Source organism: Oncorhynchus keta, chromosome 21, assembly GCF_023373465.1.
Source record: "Oncorhynchus keta strain PuntledgeMale-10-30-2019 chromosome 21, Oket_V2, whole genome shotgun sequence".
NCBI classification, from domain to species: Eukaryota; Metazoa; Chordata; class Actinopteri; order Salmoniformes; family Salmonidae; genus Oncorhynchus; species Oncorhynchus keta.
In genome coordinates, this window is record NC_068441.1 from 33,372,866 (window position 1) to 33,394,985 (window position 22,120).

Here is a 22,120-nt window from a genome sequence, read left to right on the forward strand (position 1 = left end):
GCTGTAGACTGATGGAGCCTCCCCAACACAATGTCACTAATAAAAACAATGGCTTAGGGAGGGAATGGGTGGGTGATTCATCCCACTGTTGTGCCCCATTGGACACGGAACAAAGAAACAAAGAACCCAGATAAAATAAAGTCTAAACAAACCATATGTTTGAATGTAGATGCTCTGAAGAGCCCTCGTGTGTGGGTGTGGGTGTGTGTCGGTGGGTGGGGATGAGTGTGTAGGTGCTAGATAGCTTCTGGCTTTGTATCTTGTAGCTTCACAATGCAAACACCTAGGGGACATATTTGTGTATGAGGATTTAACTTCAAAGTCTTGACTTTATGCTGTAGCAGATCAGGGGGATAACTTTGTGAAGTGAGAGTATTTACAGACTGAGCTCATTCAGTGTCTCATTGCAATGATGAATGGATGGGAAATGGAAGTGTGTGTGTGTGTGTGTGTGTGTGTGTGTGTGTGTGTGTGTGTGTGTGTGTGTGTGTGTGTGTGTGTGTGTGTGTGTGTGTGTGTGTGTGTGTGTGTGTGTGTGTGTGTGTGTGTGTGTGTGTGTGTGAGAGAGACCGGTCTTCCTCTAGAAGTTGTCCTGTTTAGCATGGAACACTCAGCTCAGATAGGGCTGGCTGGGGTTCTGGCCGCTAAATCTAACCCTAAACCAGGACTGGCTGTATGGGGTTCTGGCAGCAGGGATTGAGGTCCTGTTTAGCATGGAACACTCAGCCCAGATAGGGCTGGCTGGCGTTCTGGCAGCATGGATTGAGATGCAGTAAGTGTGACACCATGGGGAAATTACCCCTGACCTCTGGCACACAGAAAGGAAGAGAGGAAGTGCAATAGCAGTGGAATAAAGAGGAGAAAACTGCCTGCGGAAGCCTCACACTCTGGATAAAGCACACACACACAGACAGACAGACAGACAGACAGACAGACAGACAGACAGACAGACACTGAAGTGAATTGAGTAGGAAAGCATTACTTTTTCAAAGGACTGTTACAAAATCCCAAGACTCCTTCCACTCTCTATCAAGCACTCAAGATTGTCATCTGATAAATGTTCAGTCTTTCCCACAAATAAACGGTATCTAAAAGCTTTGACCCATTCACTGTTTGACAGTCAGTCAAATGGCATATTTGTCATTCAATGGAAAATAGTCATTTTCATCATACATTTTTTATGTTTGAGAATTGATAGATTGAATTCGGTCTGTAATACACAGTAAGTACAAGCCTGTTAACATACAAGCCTGTTAACCCTCGCAAGGCTGCCGGCCCAGATGGTATCTCTAGCCACGCCTTCAGAGCCCTCATGTGCAGACCAGCTAGCTGTTGTGGTCTCTGACATTTTCTCTCTCTAGCTCCGGCTGTTATTCCCACCATCATCCTGTGCCCAAGAAAGGGAAATTATCTGAACTGAATGACTACTGACCTGTAGCATTCACTTCCATCATCATGAAGTGCTTCAAGAGGCTAATCAAAGACCACATCACCTCATCCATCCCCGACACACTCAACCCTCTCCAATTCGCCTACCGCCCTGACAGATCCACGGGCCGATGCAATCGCCATTGCACTGCACACTGCCCTCACCCACCTGGCCTACAGGAATGCATACAGGATGTGAGGATGCTGTTTGACTACAACTTGGCCTTCAATACTATAGTGTCCTCTAAGATCTTCACAAAGATTAGCAAACCTGGAACTGAACTCCCTTTGCAACTGTGTTCTGGACTTCCTGACGGGCCGCCCCTAGGTGGTGAAGGTAGGTAACACTGAGGTGAAGAAGGCACGGCAGTGAATTTTCAACCTCAGGAGGCTGAAGAAACTCGGCCTTATCCCTGAGGGCCCTTACAGTGTTCTACAGGAGCACCATCGATATCATACTGTCGGGCTGCATCACAGCCTGGTATGGGAACTCCACCACCGCTGACCACAAGGCTCTACGGAGTTTGGTATGCTCAGCCGAATGCATCATTGGGTGCTCACTGCCTGCCATCGAACACACCTAAAACACCAGGTGTCGCAGGAAGGCCAAGAAGATCCTCAAGGACCTCAGCCACCTGATCTACGGCTTGTTCCCCCCACTTCCATCACTTAGACACGGGCAGTATAAGAGTATCATGGTAAAAACTAGCTTATTTTGCCAGCTAGAAAAGATTGAAACAAATGACTTCAGAAACAGAGGAAGAAGAAGAAAATAAACTTTTCCATTGAGCCAAATCCACAATTCACCCCTCCAAAGAAAGCATGGCTCTGGGGCTTCTCCGAAATGCCACCAGATCTACGGTCGAATCCCTAACCGAAGCATCACATTTCAGTTTAGTCCGCACTCGGCAGACTATATATAAAACTATATTTACCCCAACAAAAACCTTTAAAACTTGCTCTATACAGTAACCTCCATCATGGCCGAAACTACTCTTCCCATAGGCTTGTACTCTGTACAATATGACAGCCTCAACAGTTAGCTGCCATAAGGTCTCATGTTTTTTTTTTTAAATTTTTTTTTTTACCTTTATTTAACTAGGCAAGTCCGTTATGAACAAATTCTTATTTTCAATGACTGCCTAGGAACAGTGGGTTAACTGCCTGTTCAGGGGCAGAATGACAGATTTGTACCTTGTCAGCTCGGGGGTTTGAACTTGCAACCTTCCAGTTACTAGTCCAACGCTCGAACCACTAGGCTACACTGTGGCTCAGTTGTTAAAACATGGTGCTTGCAATGCCAGGGTTGTGGGTTTGATTCCCACAGGGGACCAGTACGAAGAAGTACGTAGAATGTACACTCACTCTGTAAGTCGCTCTGGATAAGAGCATCTGCTAAATGACTAAAATTTCAAAATGTAACAGCTGGCAGACATGTTTACATTTGGTTAGTTGTATCAGTGTTATTTAGATGGAAGACGTGAGCTAAATGCGCTATAGCTAGCAAATGTTAGCATGTAGGTAGCAAGCTAGCTCTTTCACTTACCCAATTCACTTCCATTCTCACGATCTCTGCTGGTTCTGCTGGCTGTTTGAGATGCTTTGGTGGAAGCTTTATTGATTGTAGAGAGGGCATCCACTTTGAGAAGCAAATTTTCACTGAAGCCCTCCTTCCATTGTTGATAGCTGCGGAAGTTCTCAGGGATCAAATCTGCCCCGTAGATTGATGAGTGAACGCCCAATGCGCCCGCCTGATTCTCATTCTCAAGTTTTTCATTCATCGTGTGAAGCTGACCGTGGGGCGTTGTGGGATGTTTTTCCAAAGTTAGAACCTCAAACCCAACTTTTAGAACAACATTAACAATTGATTTAAGAGTTTGTATAGTAGCTGCATGCATATCATCCAATTTAGTTAGCCATTTGCTATTGCCTGGCAGACAAGACAAGCAGCACAGTAATCCTCTAAGACCTTCAGATCACTCCTGTCTTGTTTACATATCCTGACAATCATGAACATGGTCCGCCCCAATGGTGATCACTGAGCTGCACTGAAACACACTGCCAAGTTGTGAGCCTGGCACTGGTGATCACTGAACCACATTGCCATATTGTGAGCCTGGCCGTTACATAAAGACCAGTGGGCTGCACTGCCTGTGGCCCCTGGCTGATGTTGTCATGCTCTTTTTCAAAGCAGTGAAGTGGTGGGATCGATAATGGACCACCTGTTAGATCCCAGTCAGTGCAGTGATTGATGAAGGAGCTATTTCCCCCACAGGAGGCCACGGGGATATCTGTTATAATAATGTATTCATGTGTCACCTCCTGTTACATTCATTATACCAATATGAAATATGATATGAAATGTGATATGCAAGGCACAGCAGAAGGGTGGATGTGTGTGTGCATGCTTTCATATGCTCGCAGCTACTATAATTGTTGTTGCAATGTGATTTTTGTCTGTGTGTTGGTCTTGGTGTGAGCCTGTGCTTTACTTTGTGCTCAAAGTGAACAACAAGGTCTCATTAACATTGCATATATTTCTGCCTCACAACCAACTTGATTTACAACCAAAGAGTCTTATACTTATAAATTATAAAAGCAGAATGTTGTTTTATGGCTGTTGGTTCTCTCCTTGGCCCCACAGACAGTTATAATACATGGGTAGTGTCATGTCTGGGCTATCATTAAATGTGAAGACTGTTATTTTATCAAATCAATTCTCTGTGTAATTATTATTGCGTGATTAAACTAATAATGTAAACTTTAATTAACTAGGAAGTTGAGGCACCACGGGAAAATGTTTATAGAGTCTCTATTTCCCAAATCGACTCTTCAGATATTTTAATATCTTATCCGTTAGTCTTCTATTAATGTACCATTATTACCTCATCAGTTCTCATTTCTGAACATCGCAAACCCTTGGATATCTGCACGAACCCTAGCCTAAATGATGAATCAGCGATATACAATTTTGCTTAAATATTTATTTACTAACTAGCTAATTAATCACAGAAATACAATAATCACAGAAACACACACACACAATAGTTCATACATTGAGTATTACATGATATAAAGAACAAGTCCCTAGTGGACGAAACCGATATGACGGCTTGGTAGACAAAGGAAAGGGGGTGTGGACCGCTCAAGAGCGGGAAACACATAACTAATAATTACACTCATCGAAATTGCTAATACCTTATATGAAGACCGCTCATTCGAAAATGTACATATTTACGAGTGTATGTCTAGTTTCTCTCTGTGGTCGCCGGTCTGTCTGCTGGAGAGTCAATCGACAGAAAGTCTCTGGTTGTGTTCATAATGGATACGTCAGATGTTTCGGCAGATGTCGGTATTCTTGTCCTAGGCTTTGTACATTTCCGGCTGCGGACTGGTAGTTCAACGACCTAGGATTTCTTACTTCTGTAGTGAATTGATAGTCTCAGAGTTGAACCATTCCACCCGTGTAGCCAATGCTCCACGCTGTATGGTCTTGTGCTTAGGTAGAGTTGTAGTGCCAACCATTTCAACATGTAGCTACCACTTCATATTTTCTGGTCTTAGAAATTCAACAATTTGCAACCTTAGCTTACACCATGGTTTGCATGATCTAGTGTGAATTGGGTCACGGGATTTTATACTTGGGTAGAAAAGGGCCGTCTCATCATGTTTGTGCCCATCTGGGCGTGGCTACTGACTGTGCATAAGTTACCATAAAACAATCCATTCTCATTTGGAAATCATATGGTTATCTTTTCAAAAGTATTCTTATACTTATTCATTCATTTTATACAACCTTCAGATGTAAGCTGGGAACATTAAGATATATAGTTATATGTGTTTCCAGTCCTTCGTGAGATCTCCAAATGAAACACACTCGACATGACTGTCCCTTCAGTGTCCATGGACCATTCCCACATTCTCAAAAATAGAAATATTGTTTAATTCTCCAATTTTGGGGATTAGTAGGTTTGGGAAGAATAATGCCTTTGTTCTCCATAGGCCCTCTCCCTCCATACTCCATGGCAGCAAAGAGAGGGAGTTTCTAGCAGGATTTTATGACCGTTGTAAAACCTGATGTGGGAGAGAGAGTGAGAGGGGGGGGGCACCATATACACCCCAAAAGGGACACGTCATGACAGTAGCATGGGATCACAACAGAGTATTAATTCATGGACAACATGGGGGCACAACATAGAATGTCACACAGACACAAGAGGAGTGATGAATATTGTTGCACTGCTTACTCTCAACGTTATCCCACCAATAACTTCACCTGACTTCAACTTGTCCCTGAGTCGGTGTCCTTTTATACCCTTTATTGCTATATTTGTTGTGTTATACAGTGCATTCGGAAAGTATTCATACCCCTTCCCTTTTTCAAAATGTTATTACGTTACAGTATTATTCTAAAATGGATGAAATTAACGTTTTACTTCATCAATCTACGCATAATACCCCAAAATGACAAAGCGAAAACAGGTTTGAAGAAAAAATAGAATACCTTATATACATAAGTATTCAAACCCTTTGCTATGAGGCTCGAAATTGAGCTCAGGTTCATCCTGTTTCCATTGATCATCCTTCAGATGTTTGTAGAACTTGATTGGAGAACTCCGCTGACTCGGTAGCGTTATCGGTACCCCCTGTATATAGCCTCGCTATTGTTTATTTGTTGTTATTTTTTACTTTTGTTTATTTGGTAAATCTTTTCTTAACTCGTCTTGAACTGCACTGTTGGTTAAGGGCTTGTAAGTAAGCATTTCACGGTCTACAATTGTCTGTGATAAATTCAATTCCTTACACTTGATTTGGAAAGGCACACACCAGTCTATATAATTCCCACATGTCAGAGCAAAAACCAAGCCATGAGGTCGAAGGAATTGTCTGTAGAGCTCCGAGACAGGATTTTGTTGAGGCACTGGGGAGGGTACCAAAACATTTCGGCAACATGGAAGGTCCCCAAGAACACAGTGGCCTCCATCATTCTTAAACGGAAAAAGTTTGTAACCACCAAGACTCTTCCTAGAGCGGGCTGCCGAGCCAAACTGAGAAATTGGGGGAGAAGAGCCTTGGTCAGAGAGGCGACCAAAAACCCGATGGTCACTCTGATAGAGATCCACGGTTCCTCTGTGGAGATGGGAGAACCTTCCAGGACAACCATCTCTACAGCACTCCACCAATCAGGCCTTTATGGTAGAGTGGCCAGGCGGAAGCCACTCCTCAGTAAAGGGCGCATGTGTAAATATTTGTATGAAGATAAGATTCAACAACTGAGACATAAACCAAACAAGTTCCACAGACATGTAACTAACAGAAATTGAATAATGTGTCCCTGAACAAAGGGGGGGTCAAATCAAAAGAAACAGTCAGTATCTGGTGTGGCCACCAGCTGCATTAGGTACTGCAGTGCATCTCCTCCTCATGGACTGCACCAGATTTGCCAGTTATTGCTGTGAGATGTTACTCCAATCTTCCACCAAGGCACCTGCACCTTCTGGGGGGAATGTCCCTAGTTGTCACCCTACCGATCCAAAAGGTCCCCGGTTTGAGATCCGGGCTCTTCCCTGGCCATGGCAAAACACTAACATTCCTGTCTTGCAGGAAATCACGCACAGAACGAGCAGTATGGCTGGTGGCATTGTCATGCTGGAGGGACATGTCAGGATGAGCCTGCAGGAAGGGCACCACATGAGGGAGGAAGATGTCTTCCCTGTAAAGCACAGCGTTGAAATTGCCTGCAATGACAACAAGCTCAGTCCAATGATGCTGTGACACACCGCTCCAGACCTCCACCTCCAAATCGATCCTGCTCCAGAGTACAGGCCTCTGTGTAACGCTCATTCCTTCAATGATAAACGACCATCACAAATCCGACCAGACAAAACTGTCAGTGAAGATAACTTTTTGCCAGTCCTGTCTGGTCCAGCGACGGTGGGTTTGTGCCCTTAGGCAACGTTTTCATGACCGGATGAAAAACGTGCCCAAAGTAAACTGCCTGTTACTCAGGCCCAGAAGCTAGGATGACATAAATGGTATATTTGGATAGAAAACACTCTCAAGTGTCAAAACTGTTCACATTATCTCTGTGAGTATAACAGAACTGATATGGCAGGTGAAACCCCGAGGACAAACCATCCCCCCCCCCCAAGAAAATTCAGCCTACCACTATTTTCAATGGCTGTCACTTTTGTTATAAGGTGAAATCCTCCCAGATTGCAGTTCCTAGGGCTTCCACTAGATGTCAACAGTCTTTAGAAAGAGTTTTATGCTGGTTTTTGGAAAAATGAGCCATAAATTGTAGTTTTTCTAGATGGCTCCCATTTTGACTGTAGTGTTTCCAAGAGCGTGGAAGAGAGCACGTTCTTTGGTGTTTTTCTCCGGTAAAGACAATAACGATTCTCCGTCTTAAAATGTATTGTTTATTTACGTATTAGGGTACCAAAGGTTTGATTATAAACGTTGTTTATAAATAAACAAATAATCGCATGGTGTGCTTTTGCCGTAAAGCCTTTTTGTAATCTGACACAGTGGCTGGATTAACAAGAAGTTAAGCTTTATTTTGATGTATTACACTTGTGATGTTATGAAAGTTAAATATTTATAATTCTGTCGTTTGAATTTCGCGATCTGCAATTTCACCGGATGTTGCCCATAAGAAGTTAACGACCGTTCCACATGTACATGTTCATTAATTGTTAATGATTCATTGAACAAGCATGGGAAACAGTGTTTAAACCTTTTACAATGAAGATCTGTGAAGTTATTTTGGATTTTTACGAATTATCTTTGAAGACAGGGTCCTGAAAAAGGGAAGTTTATGTGAAAATGTTGCGTTTCTATGTTTTGTAGTGAAAACGATGTGTTTCTCATGATATCACCGGTGTGCGGCGTGTGATTTTGACCAATTGTGAGTAGGCATTACCTACTAATTGTCTACTAATTGGTTGATGATTGGAAACACTTGTCTTTCACAATCTTTTTTACTACAAAACATAGAAATGATGTTGAGCTAGTGCTGGAGACGATGAATATGAAGTTGAACATTTTTGAAGTCCTGATGTCAACTTCTCCTGAATCAGTGTGGTTTTTATGTGCTTTATGTTCATTTTTGTATCATTTGTTGTGGTAATTGCCCCATTTTATCACTATGAAAGTATGACTCTGACATTTAGCTGTAACATTGACACTCTGCTTTCATCCCTGACTAGAACTTCAACTAATTCAGTGTGACTTTTATGTTCTCTATGTTCTTTATAGCTACATCGGTTGTGCCCTTTTTATCGCTATAAAAGTATTTGATAATTGAGTATCAAGTTTTCTCTAAGTGGGCCCTTGACAGGAGTTGGTCTTGTGTGTGCCAGACTTGGTGAGGGAATGAAGCCTGGGGGGGCTAAAGCAGAGCTTAGCTAATTGACTAATGTAGCTAATAATGTTTGAATGTTGATGGATGGCTAGTGCTAGCTGTGTGTGTATGTGTGTACGTGTGGATGTGTTTAACTATACTTGTGGGGACCAGGAGTCCCCACAAGAATAGTAAACAAAAATGTGAGCATCATGTGACATTTTGTTAGTCCCCACAAGGTAAAATGCTACTTCAGGGTGTTTAGTGTTAAGGTTACAATTAGTATTAGGGTTAGAATTAGGTTTAGAGTCAGGTTTAGGAGCTAGGGTTCGTTTTAGGATTTGGGTTTTCAGGTTATGGTAAGGATACGGGTCGGGGTTAGGGGTAAAGGGAAATAGGACTTTGAAAGGGACTGAATTGTGTGTCTCCACAAGGTTAGTTATGCAAGACTGTGTGTGTGCGTGCGATAGATAGTCATTGCCCTGCTAGCTCTCAGACAGACAACAAATGGGTGTCATTAAGGACTGCAGTTAAAGGAACTTGAGGAAAGTGATTAAGTATAATTAGCTGGATTGGACTACTTGCCTTTGTGCCTGTTTTACTGCATTAAAATATTGATGTACTATTTATTTATTTTCTCCTCAATGCAATCTGTCATCAGCAGCAACCTTGATTGCCAAGGGTATTGTTGGAGTGTTCTGTTGCACGTTGTCTGGAAGGTGCTTCACTAGGATATTGATGGTTGATTTTAGCTTGTATAGTGTGTAACGTATAGTGTGAAGACAAGCAGAATCCAATATGATATAATATACAGTGTCTTCAGAAAGTATTTACACCCCTTTACCTTTTTCACATTTAGTTTTACACCCTGAATTAAAAATGTATTAAATTGGGATTTTGTGTCATTGATCTACACACAATGCCCCATAATGTCAAAATGAAATGTTGTTTATAGACATGTTTCGAAATATGTTTCGAAATTAATAAAAAATGAAAATCTGAAATAGTACCTTCAAAACACCCGTCTCAACGTCAACAGTGAAGGGGCGACTCCGGGATGCTGGCCTTCTAGGCAGAGTTATTCTGTCCAGTGTCTGTTTTTTTTCACATTCTTAATCTTTTCTTTGTATTGGCCAGTCTGAGATATGTTTTTATCTTTGCAACTCTGCCTAGAAGGCCAGCATCCCAGAGTCACGTCTTCACTGCTGACGTTGAGACTGGTGTTTTGCGGGTACTATTTAATGAAGCTGCCAATTGAGGACTTGTGAGGCGTCTGTTTCTCAAACTAGACATTCTAATGTACTTGTCCTCTTGCTCAGTTGTGCACCGGGGCCTCCCACTCCTCTTTCTATTTTGGTTAGAGCCCGTTTGTAATGTTCTGTGAAGGGAGTAGTACACAGAGTTGTACGAGATCTTCAGTTTCTTGGCAATTTCTCACATGGAATAGCCTTCATTTCTCAGAACAAGAGTAGACTGATGAATTTCAGAAGAAAGTTATTTGTTTCAGGCCATTTTGAATCTGTAATGGAACCCACAAATGCTGATGCTCCTGATACTCAACTAGTCTAAAGAACGACAGTCTTATTGCTTCTTTAATCAACAACAGTTTTCAGCTGTGCTAACATAATTGCAAAAGGGTTTTCTAATGATCAATTAGCCTTTTATAATGATAAACTTAGCTAACACAACGTGCCATTGGAACACAGGAGTGATGGTTGATGATAATGGGCCTCTGTATGCCTGTGTAGATATTCCATATAAAAATCTGCTGTTTCCACGACAATAGTTATTTACAACATTAACAATGTCTACACTGTATTTCTGATCAATTTGATGTTATTCTAATGGACAGAAAATGTGCTTTTCTTTCAAAAACACGGATTCTAAGTGACCCCAAACTTTTGAACGGTAGTGTATATTAGTGTTGTATTTTTCAAATGTTTTATAAATATTAGAATTTGTCTTCCACTTAGACATTACAAAGTATTTTGTGTAGATTGTTGACCAGAAATGATAATTAAATCCATTCTAATCCCACTTTGTAACTCAACAAAATGCCATTTACGTCTGTGACAAACAAACGTCTTCTGATGATGTGCCATAGCTTCTGTATAATGCACAAAGCCTTGTGTGTGTATTAATGCACCAGACAGGACATCTCCTGAGCATTATCTACTGTCCCTGAACAGTTCAAGGCTGTCTGATGGCTGATTCTTCCAATTATTCCTGGATGGAGAACAGCAACGTGGCTCAGTGCCTACTCATCTGATTAAAGAGAGACAGAGGGAGGGAGAGAGAGAGGGAAGCAACAGTAGAGCAACAGACAAGTTGTGATGCAAACACCAACACACAGGGTGAGATGGGGACGTGGCAGCCACATCCGTTTGATGAGGAGGTAGCTTTTATATTCACTTTGAGTGGAGAGACTGTTGATTGCTAGCACTTCTTTGATGGTGCAGCTCTGTGGTTGTATTTCAAGCATTCACACTCACACAAATCAAGCAGACACATGCATAGGCCTACATTTTCAGAGTGTATCATTCTCAGAGTAAATTAATTTGGGAGCTGTACATTGATAACATTAAGGCATATGGAGTTAGGTCTTAGTGAAGAGTATAATCCTGCTGTGGATCCATGCTCACAGGGTTCGATACTACAACAAAAACAGTCGCATTTACGACCAATTGACTTGGCAGTTTGACACACATTTTTAATTGGTCGCAAGGGTGTCAGTGAGAAAAATGTACCTGGTCACATTAGTTTTTGGTTCACAATTAGCGATTTTTTTTTCATCATGATTTATTCAAACATTAATGTGCAATTAACCAAAAACAGAAAACAACACTGTGTGTGTCAGGGCTCAACTGCACGGGAATGCCCCTATCTGTGTGTGTCAGGGCTCAACTGCACGGGAATGCCCCTATCTGTGTGTGTCAGGGCTCAACTGCATGGGAATGCCCCTATCTGTGTGTGTCAGGGCTCAACTGCACGGGAATGCCCCTATCTGTGTGTGTCAGGGCTCAACTGCATGGGAATGCCCCTATCTGTGTGTGTCAGGGCTCAACTTCACTTGAATGCCCCTATCTGTGTGTGTCAGGGCTCAACTGCACGGGAATGCCCCTATCTGTGTGTGTCAGGGCTCAACTGCACGGAATGCCCCTATCTGTGTGTGTCAGGGCTCAACTGCACGGGAATGCCCCTATCTGTGTGTGTCAGGGCTCAACTGTACGGGAATGCCCCTATCTGTGTGTGTCAGGGCTCAACTGCATGGGAATGCCCCTATCTGTGTGTGTCAGGGCTCAACTGCACGGGAATGCCCCTATCTGTGTGTGTCAGGGCTCAACTGCACGGGAATGCCCCTATCTGTGTGTGTCAGGGCTCAACTGCACGGGAATGCCCCTATCTGTGTGTGTCAGGGCTCAACTGCACTTGAATGTCCCTATCTGTGTGTGTCAGGGCTCAACTTCACTTGAATGCCCCTGTCAAAAAGTGTCGGGGGTCGACATGCATGGAAGGTTTTGGAAACCCTCTGGGTCAGTCAATAAAAAAATATTGTTATAATGCGATTTTTAATCTAGGCTATATAAAAAAAATTAAACAGATGGATTTGCTATGTCGATTATTCATCACATGTGCGATACACGCACACACAGAGTACAAGTCATTGAGAACACCTTCTTAATATTGACTTGCACCCCCCTTTTGCCCTCAGAACAGCCTCAATTTGTCAGGGCATGGACCCTACAAGGTGTCGATAGCATTCCACAGGGATGCTGGCCCATGTTGACTCCAATGATTCCCACTGTTGTGTCAAGTTGGCTGGATGTCCTTTGGGTGGTGGACCATTCTTGATACACACTGTTGAGCGTGAAAAACCCAGCATAATTGCAGTTCTTGACACAAAGGCACTTGAATATTTGATCTTGCCCATTCACCCTCTAAATGGCACACAATCCATTTCTCAATTGCCTCAAGGCTTCAAAATATTTAACCTGTCTCCTTCCCTTCATCTACACTGATTAAAGTTGATTTAACAAGTGACATCAATAAGAGATCGTAGCTTGGAGGCAGGGCATGAAAGGGATAACGAATCCAGTTGTTTGTGTCATCCGTTTCAGGAAAGTACCTGCGTAATTGCACACCCAACTCACTGCTTCTCTATATCACATTTGACATTGTCCGTAGGCTTGAGTTCATTTGCACACAAAAAATCATACAATGATGGAAAGACCTGTGTGTTGTCCTTGTTAATGCAGACAGGGAAGATCTCCAACTTCTTAACCATAGCCTTCATTTTGTCCCGCACATTGAATATTGTTGCGGAGAGTCCCTGTAATCCTAGATTCAGATCATTCAGGCGAGAAAAAACATCACCCAGATTGGCCAGTTGTGTGAGAAACTCGTCATCATTCAAGCGGTCAGACAAGTGAACATTTTGGTCAATAAAGAAAACTTTAAGCTTGTCTCTTTAAAAAAAACATGTCAATACTTTGCCCCTTGATAACCTGCACACTTCTTTCTGTATGTTGTAAAAGCGTTACATGGTCGCTGCTCATATCATTGCATAGTGCAGAAAATAAACGGAAGTTCAGGGTTAACCATTTTCACTGTAGTGTCCAAAACATTGTTTGAGTGTCAGGCATTCCCTTGGCAGCAAGAGCCTCTCGGTGGATGCTGCAGTTTACCCAAGTGGCGTCGGGAACAACTGCTTGCACGCGTGTTACCACTCCACTATGTCTCCCTGTCATGTCTTTTGTGCCATCAGTACAGATACCAATACATCTTGACCACCAAAGTCCATTTGATGTCACAAAGATGTCCAGTACTGTAAAAATATCCTCTCCTGTTGTCCAGGTTTCCAGTGGTTTTCAGAAGAGGATGTCTTCCTCAGTTGACCCCCCATAAACGTAACAGACATATACCAGGAGCTGTGCCAGGCCCGCCTCGTCTGTTGACTCATCCAGCTTAACGCATAGAATTCACTGGCTTGTATGCAAAGCAGTAATTGATTCAAAATATCTCCTGTCATGTCACTGATTCGTCGTGAAACAGTGTTGTTTGATGAAAGCATTGTCTGTGTAGTTTTTTTGGCCTTTTCCCCCAGCATTGTCTGAGCCATATCTGCGGCAGAATTATGTCCTCCACAATAGTATGGGGACTTGCCGGTCCTAGCCACTCGGTAGCTCACCATATAAGACGCTTCTAGCCCCTTCTTATTAATGGTATCTGTTGCTTTTATACATGTCTTACTACTTGAAAGTCGCCTTAATTCTCGCTCAAAAAACTCCTGTGGCTTATTTTTGAAATTGGCATGCCAGAAATCTGCTTGTTTGTAGGTGACCAAATACTTATTTTCCACCATAATTTGCAAATAAATTCATTAAAAATCCTACAATGTGATTTTCTCGATTTTTTTTCTCATTTTGTCTGTCATATTTGAAGTGTACCTATGATGAAAATTACAGGCCTCTCTCATATTTTTAAGTGGGAGAACTTGCACAATTGGTGGCTGACTAAATACTTTTTTGCCCCACTGTATGCACACACCACTTTTTTTTTATTTTTTTAACAAGGTATTTTTGGAATTTCACAATTTCACTTTTGTGGATGTCCATTACATGAAATCCAAATGGGATGAATACTTTTGCAAGGCACTGTATAGCACACAATAGTTTACATACAGCAGGTTTGTAAAGGACCAAAGATGTTGGTCTGCTTCGTGTGGAACAATGGCGCTGCAGTGGATAGCAGCTGGTTTACTATTTTGTATGTTTTTTGGCGCCCATCTTAACTTTTTTTGTAAGTTTCCACCATCGTTTCCTATGACCGGAAAGAGATTCTGGACATCAGAACAGCGATCACTTACCACAAATGTGATGAAGAGTTCTACTTCAACGAGTCGGAGGCGCAGGACATACAGTGCTCACTGGGGCCAAGCTCCCTGCAATCCAGGACCTCTATACCAGGTGGTGTCAGAGGAAGGCACTAAATTCTCCAGCCACCAAAGTCATAGATTGTTCTCTCTGTTACCGCCCGGAAAGCGGTACCGATGCACCAAGTCTGGAACCAACAGGATCCTGAACATCTTCTACCCCCAAACCATAAGACTGGTAAATAGTTAGTCCAGGTAGCTATTTGGTTAACTATTTAACTATCTGCATTCACCATTTTTGCACAATTTCTTTTGACTCATCACATATGCTGCTGGTACTGTTTATTGTCTGTCACTTTATTCCTGGTTATATGTTACATCGTACCCCTACACTATAGTGGGCTCCCGAGTGGCGCAGCGGTCTAAGGCACTGAATCTCAGTGCAAGAGGTATCACTATAGTATCTGGTTCGAATCCAGGCTATATCACATCCGGCCATGTTTAGTCCCATAGGGCGGTGCACAATTGGCTCAGGGTTGGCCAGAGTATGCTGTCATTGTAAATAAGAATTTGTTCTTAACTGACTTGCCTGGTTAAATAAGAAAATGCACATTTATAGTTATTCACTGTGTAAGTATTATTACTTTAAAGCGTTTCACAGCGTTAAACATGTTGTTTACGAAGCATGTGACAAATAACATTTGACAGATTTCTATTTTTGCCGTGTAAAGAATATTGCCTTACTGGTATTGTCCCAGTCCTAGTAGAACCCTGCTGCTACTGTCAGAACAGTACAGCACTGGGGTGTGTGATTATACTTCTGTAAGTACAGCAGCATACAGTATTACAGTACAGCACTGGGGTGTGTGATTATGCTTCTGTAAGTACAGCAGCATACAGTATTACAGTACAGCACTGGGATGTGTGGTAAGTACAGCAGCATACAGTATTACAGTACAGCACTGGGGTGTGTGATTATGCTTCTGTAAGTACAGCAGCATACAGTATTACAGTACAGCACTGGGATGTGTGGTAAGTACAGCAGCATACAGTATTACAGTACATCACTGGGGTGTGTGGTAAGTACAGCAGCATACAGTATTACAGTACATCACTGGGGTGTGTGGTAAGTACAGCAGCATACAGTATTACAGTACAGCACTGGGATGTGTGATTATGCTTCTGTAAGTACAGCAGCATACAGTATTACAGTACATCACTGGGGTGTGTGGTAAGTACAGCAGCATACAGTATTACAGTACATCACTGGGGTGTGTGATTATGCTTCTGTAAGTACAGCAGCATACAGTATTACAGTACATCACTGGGGTGTGTGGTAAGTACAGCAGCATACAGTATTACAGTACAGCACTGGGGTGTGTGGTAAGTACAGCAGCATACAGTAATACAGTACATCACTGGGGTGTGTGGTAAGTACAGCAGCATACAGTATTACAGTACATCACTGGGGTGTGTGGTAAGTACAGCAGCATACAGTATTACAGTACAGCACTGGGATGTGTGATTATGCTTCTGTAAGTACAGCAGCATACAGTATTACAGTACATCACTGGGGTGTGTGGTAAGTACAGCAGCATACAGTATTACAGTACATCACTGGGGTGTGTGATTATGCTTCTGTAAGTACAGCAGCATACAGTATTACAGTACATCACTGGGGTGTGTGGTAAGTACAGCAGCATACAGTATTACAGTACAGCACTGGGGTGTGTGATTATGCTTCTGTAAGTACAGCAGCATACAGTATTACAGTACAGCACTGGGGTGTGTGGTAAGTACAGCAGCATACAGTATTACAGTACAGCACTGGGGTGTGTGATTATGCTTCTGTAAGTACAGCAGCATACAGTATTACAGTACAGCACTGGGGTGTGTGGTAAGTACAGCAGCATACAGTATTACAGTACAGCACTGGGGTGTGTGATTATGCTTCTGTAAGTACAGCAGCATACAGTATTACAGTACATCACTGGGGTGTGTGGTAAGTACAGCAGCATACAGTATTACAGTACATCACTGGGGTGTGTGGTAAGTACAGCAGCATACAGTATTACAGTACAGCACTGGGGTGTGTGATTATGCTTCTGTAAGTACAGCAGCATACAGTATTACAGTACAGCACTGGGGTGTGTGGTAAGTACAGCAGCATACAGTATTACAGTACATCACTGGGGTGTGTGATTATGCTTCTGTAAGTACAGCAGCATACAGTATTACAGTACATCACTGGGGTGTGTGGTAAGTACAGCAGCATACAGTATTACAGTACATCACTGGGGTGTGTGGTAAGTACAGCAGCATACAGTATTACAGTACAGCACTGGGGTGTGTGATTATGCTTCTGTAAGTACAGCAGCATACAGTATTACAGTACAGCACTGGGGTGTGTGGTAAGTACAGCAGCATACAGTATTACAGTACAGCACTGGGGTGTGTGATTATGCTTCTGTAAGTACAGCAGCATACAGTATTACAGTACATCACTGGGGTGTGTGGTAAGTACAGCAGCATACAGTTTTACAGTACAGCACTGGGGTGTGTGGTAAGTACAGCAGCATACAGTAATACAGTACATCACTGGGGTGTGTGGTAAGTACAGCAGCATACAGTATTACAGTACATCACTGGGGTGTGTGGTAAGTACAGCAGCATACAGTATTACAGTACAGCACTGGGGTGTGTGGTAAGTACAGCAGCATACAGTATTACAGTACATCACTGGGGTGTGTGGTAAGTACAGCAGCATACAGTATTACAGTACAGCACTGGGATGTGTGATTATGCTTCTGTAAGTACAGCAGCATACAGTATTACAGTACATCACTGGGGTGTGTGGTAAGTACAGCAGCATACAGTATTACAGTACAGCACTGGGGTGTGTGGTAAGTACAGCAGCATACAGTATTACAGTACATCACTGGGGTGTGTGGTAAGTACAGCAGCATACAGTATTACAGTACAGCACTGGGGTGTGTGGTAAGTACAGCAGCATACAGTATTACAGTACATCACTGGGGTGTGTGATTATGCTTCTGTAAGTACAGCAGCATACAGTATTACAGTACATCACTGGGGTGTGTGGTAAGTACAGCAGCATACAGTATTACAGTACAGCACTGGGGTGTGTGATTATGCTTCTGTAAGTACAGCAGCATACAGTATTACAGTACAGCACTGGGGTGTGTGGTAAGTACAGCAGCATACAGTATTACAGTACAGCACTGGGGTGTGTGATTATGCTTCTGTAAGTACAGCAGCATACAGTATTACAGTACAGCACTGGGGTGTGTGGTAAGTACAGCAGCATACAGTATTACAGTACAGCACTGGGGTGTGTGATTATGCTTCTGTAAGTACAGCAGCATACAGTATTACAGTACATCACTGGGGTGTGTGGTAAGTACAGCAGCATACAGTATTACAGTACATCACTGGGGTGTGTGGTAAGTACAGCAGCATACAGTATTACAGTACAGCACTGGGGTGTGTGATTATGCTTCTGTAAGCACAGCAGCATACAGTATTACAGTACATCACTGGGGTGTGTGGTAAGTACAGCAGCATACAGTATTACAGTACAGCACTGGGGTGTGTGATTATGCTTCTGTAAGTACAGCAGCATACAGTATTACAGTACAGCACTGGGGTGTGTGGTAAGTACAGCAGCATACAGTATTACAGTACAGCACTGGGGTGTGTGATTATGCTTCTGTAAGTACAGCAGCATACAGTATTACAGTACATCACTGGGGTGTGTGGTAAGTACAGCAGCATACAGTATTACAGTACAGCACTGGGGTGTGTGATTATGCTTCTGTAAGTACAGCAGCATACAGTATTACAGTACAGCACTGGGGTGTGTGGTAAGTACAGCAGCATACAGTATTACAGTACAGCACTGGGGTGTGTGATTATGCTTCTGTAAGTACAGCAGCATACAGTATTACAGTACAGCACTGGGGTGTGTGATTATGCTTCTGTAAGTACAGCAGCATACAGTATTACAGTACAGCACTGGGATGTGTCATAACAGTGGGTGTGTGTGAGGTAGACAGAATGACGGAGAATAGGGGGGAAAGAGAAACTAGTATTTGTTTTACAAATGATTTTATAATCATTGAAAGTTGCACTCTTTATTTGCATAGCAACCTACTGAAAGGAAATATGTTTTGTGTACCTGCCAGTGTTCACTGCATTCTGTCCAAATAACTGATTTATTTTGACGTGCTAGAACCACTTAAGAGCAACCTCTAATGTTCTGTCTGTTCTCTCTCGCTCTCTCTCTCGCTCTCGCTCTTGCTCTTTCTCTCCCTCTCTCTCTCTTTCTCTCCCCCTCTCTGTCTCTCTCTTTCTCTATCTCTTTCTCTCGCTCTCCTCACAGATGCAGATCTACCTGTACAATTCTGATGACTTTGACAGTCTCAGTGCGGCCATCAAGGAGAAACGCATGATTGCTGCGCTGGCTGTGTTCTTTGAGGTAAGACTGGCTTTGGGCTGTGTTGTTCGAGGAGATATTTTGGTTTCAGTTGTTCCCAAACACAATGAAACAGGAGGGTAGAGGGTAGGAATATAGTGCTCATTGGGAAGTATGAACAACAGTAATGGATACACTGATCGAAAGCTGCTTGCTCTCCTGAGGCACATGCAATCTTTCTTCCTTGTCCTCGCTCTACTTCCAACTTCCCATATCCCTGAAAGAGAAGCACAGACAGACAGACAGGTGTCTTCAGGGAGTCATTACGGTGAAAGAGAAGCACAGACAGACAGACAGACAGACAGACAGACAGACAGACAGACATGTGTCTTCAGGGAGTCATTACGGTGAAAGAGAAGCACAGACAGACAGGTGTCTTCAGGGAGTCATTACGGTGAAAGAGAAGCACAGACAGACAGACAGGTGTCTTCAGGGAGTCATTACGGTGAAAGAGAAGCACAGACAGACAGACAGACAGGTGTCTTCAGGGATTCATTACGGTGAAAGAGAAGCACAGACAGACAGGTGTCTTCAGGGAGTCATTACGGTGAAAGAGAAGCACGGACAGACAGACAGACAGGTGTCTTCAGGGAGTCATTACGGTGAAAGAGAAGCACAGACAGACAGACAGGTGTCTTCAGGGAACATTACAGTGAAAGAGAAGCATAGACAGACAGACAGGTGCCTTCAGGGAGTCATTATGGTGAAAGAGAAGCACAGACAGACAGGTGTCTTCAGGGAGTCATTACGGTGAAATAGAAGCACAGACAGATAGACAGGTGTCTTCAGGAGTCATTACGGTGAAAGAGAAGCACAGACAGACAGATAGACAGACAGACAGACAGACAGACAGACAGACATGTGTCTTCAGGGAGTCATTACGGTGAAAGAGAAGCACAGACAGATAGACAGGTGTCTTCAGGGAGTCATTACGGTGAAAGAGAAGCACAGACAGACAGACAGACAGGTGTCTTCAGGGATTCATTACGGTGAAAGAGAAGCACAGACAGACAGGTGTCTTCAGGGAGTCATTACGGTGAAAGAGAAGCACGGACAGACAGACAGACAGGTGTCTTCAGGGAGTCATTACGGTGAAAGAGAAGCACAGACAGACAGACAGGTGTCTTCAGGGAACATTACAGTGAAAGAGAAGCATAGACAGACAGACAGGTGCCTTCAGGAGTCATTATGGTGAAAGAGAAGCACAGACAGACAGGTGTCTTCAGGGAGTCATTACGGTGAAATAGAAGCACAGACAGATAGACAGGTGTCTTCAGGGAGTCATTACGGTGAAAGAGAAGCACAGACAGACAGATAGACAGACAGGTGTCTTCAGGGAGTCATTGCGGTGAAAGAGAAGCACAGACAGACAGACAGGTGTCTTCAGGGAGTCATTACGGTGAAAGAGAAGCACAGACAGACAGGTGTCTTCAGGGAGTCTTACGGTGAAAGAGAAGCACAGACAGACAGACAGGTGTCTTCAGGGAGTCATTACGGTGAAAGAGAAGCACAGACAGACAGGTGTCTTCAGGGAGTAATTATGGTGAAAGAGAAGCACAGACAGACAGGTGTCTACAGGGAGTAATTACGGTGAAATAGAAGCACAGACAGACAGACAGGTGTCTTCAGGGAGTCATTACAGTGAAAGAGAAGCACAGACAGACAGGTGTCTTCAGGGAGTCATTACGGTGAAAGAGAAGCACAGACAGACAGACAGACAGGTGTCTTCAGGGAGTCATTGCGGTGAAAGAGAAGCACATACAGACAATGTCTTCAGGGAGTCATTACGGTGAAAGAGAAGCACAGAAAGACAGACAGACAGGTGTCTTCAGGGAGTCATTACGGTGAAAGAGAAGCACAGACAGACAGACAGACAGGTGTCTTGTCTTCAGGGATTCATTACGGTGAAAGAGAAGCACAGACAGACAGGTGTCTTCAGGGAGTCATTACGGTGAAAGAGAAGCACAGACAGACATACAGGTGTCTTCAGGGAACATTACAGTGAAAGAGAAGCATAGACAGACAGACAGGTGTCTTCAGGGAGTCATTACGGTGAAAGAGAAGCACAGACAGACAGACAGACAGACAGGTGTCTTCAGGGAGTCATTATGGTGAAAGAGAAGCACAGACAGATAGGCGTCTTCAGGGAGTCATTATGTTGAAAGAGAAGCACAGACAGACAGACAGACAGACAGACAGACAGACAGACAGACAGACAGACAGACAGGTGTCTTCAGGGAGTCATTACGGTGAAAGAGAAGCACAGACAGACAGACAGACAGACAGGTGTCTTCAGGGAGTCATTACGGTGAAAGAGAAGCACAGACAGACAGACAGACAGACAGACAGACAGACAGACAGACAGACAGACAGACAGACAGACATGTGTCTTCAGGGAGTCATTACGGTGAAAGAGAAGCACAGACAGACAGACAGGTGTCTTCAGGAAGTCATTACGGTGGAAGAGAAGCACAGACAGACAGACAGGTGTCTTCAGGGAGTCATTACGGTGAAAGAGAAGCACAGACACAGACAGACAGACAGACAGACAGACAGACAGACAGACAGATAGGCGTCTTCAGGGAGTCATTACGGTGAAAGAGAAGCACAGACAGACAGACAGACAGACGTCTTCAGGGAGTCATTACGGTGAAAGAGAAGCACAGACAGACAGACCGACAGACAGACGTCTTCAGGGAGTCATTACGGTGAAAGAGAAGCACAGACAGACAGACAGACAGACAGACAGACAGACAGACATGTGTCTTCAGGGAGTCATTACGGTGAAAGAGAAGCACAGACAGACAGGTGTCTTCAGGGAGTCATTACGGTGAAAGAGAAGCACAGACAGACAGACAGGTGTCTTCAGGGAGTCATTACGGTGAAAGAGAAGCACAGACAGACAGACAGACAGGTGTCTTCATGGAGTCATTACGGTGAAAGAGAATCACAGACAGACAGACAGACAGACAGACAGACA

The 22,120-nt window shown here is 43.4% G+C and overlaps 1 protein-coding gene across 4 annotated transcripts in view; it reads left to right on the forward strand.

Annotated features, from left to right (window-relative positions):
* The window catches only part of LOC118376044 (receptor-type tyrosine-protein phosphatase gamma-like), a 305,336-nt gene that overhangs the window by 169,278 nt on the left and 113,938 nt on the right, over positions 1-22,120 (forward strand). For all 4 annotated transcript variants that reach the window (XM_052473725.1, XM_052473726.1, XM_052473724.1 and 1 more), the window contains one exon: positions 19,048-19,143. In XM_052473725.1, coding sequence (XP_052329685.1) covers positions 19,048-19,143 — 96 coding nt within the window. The remainder of the gene's footprint in view (positions 1-19,047; positions 19,144-22,120) is intronic.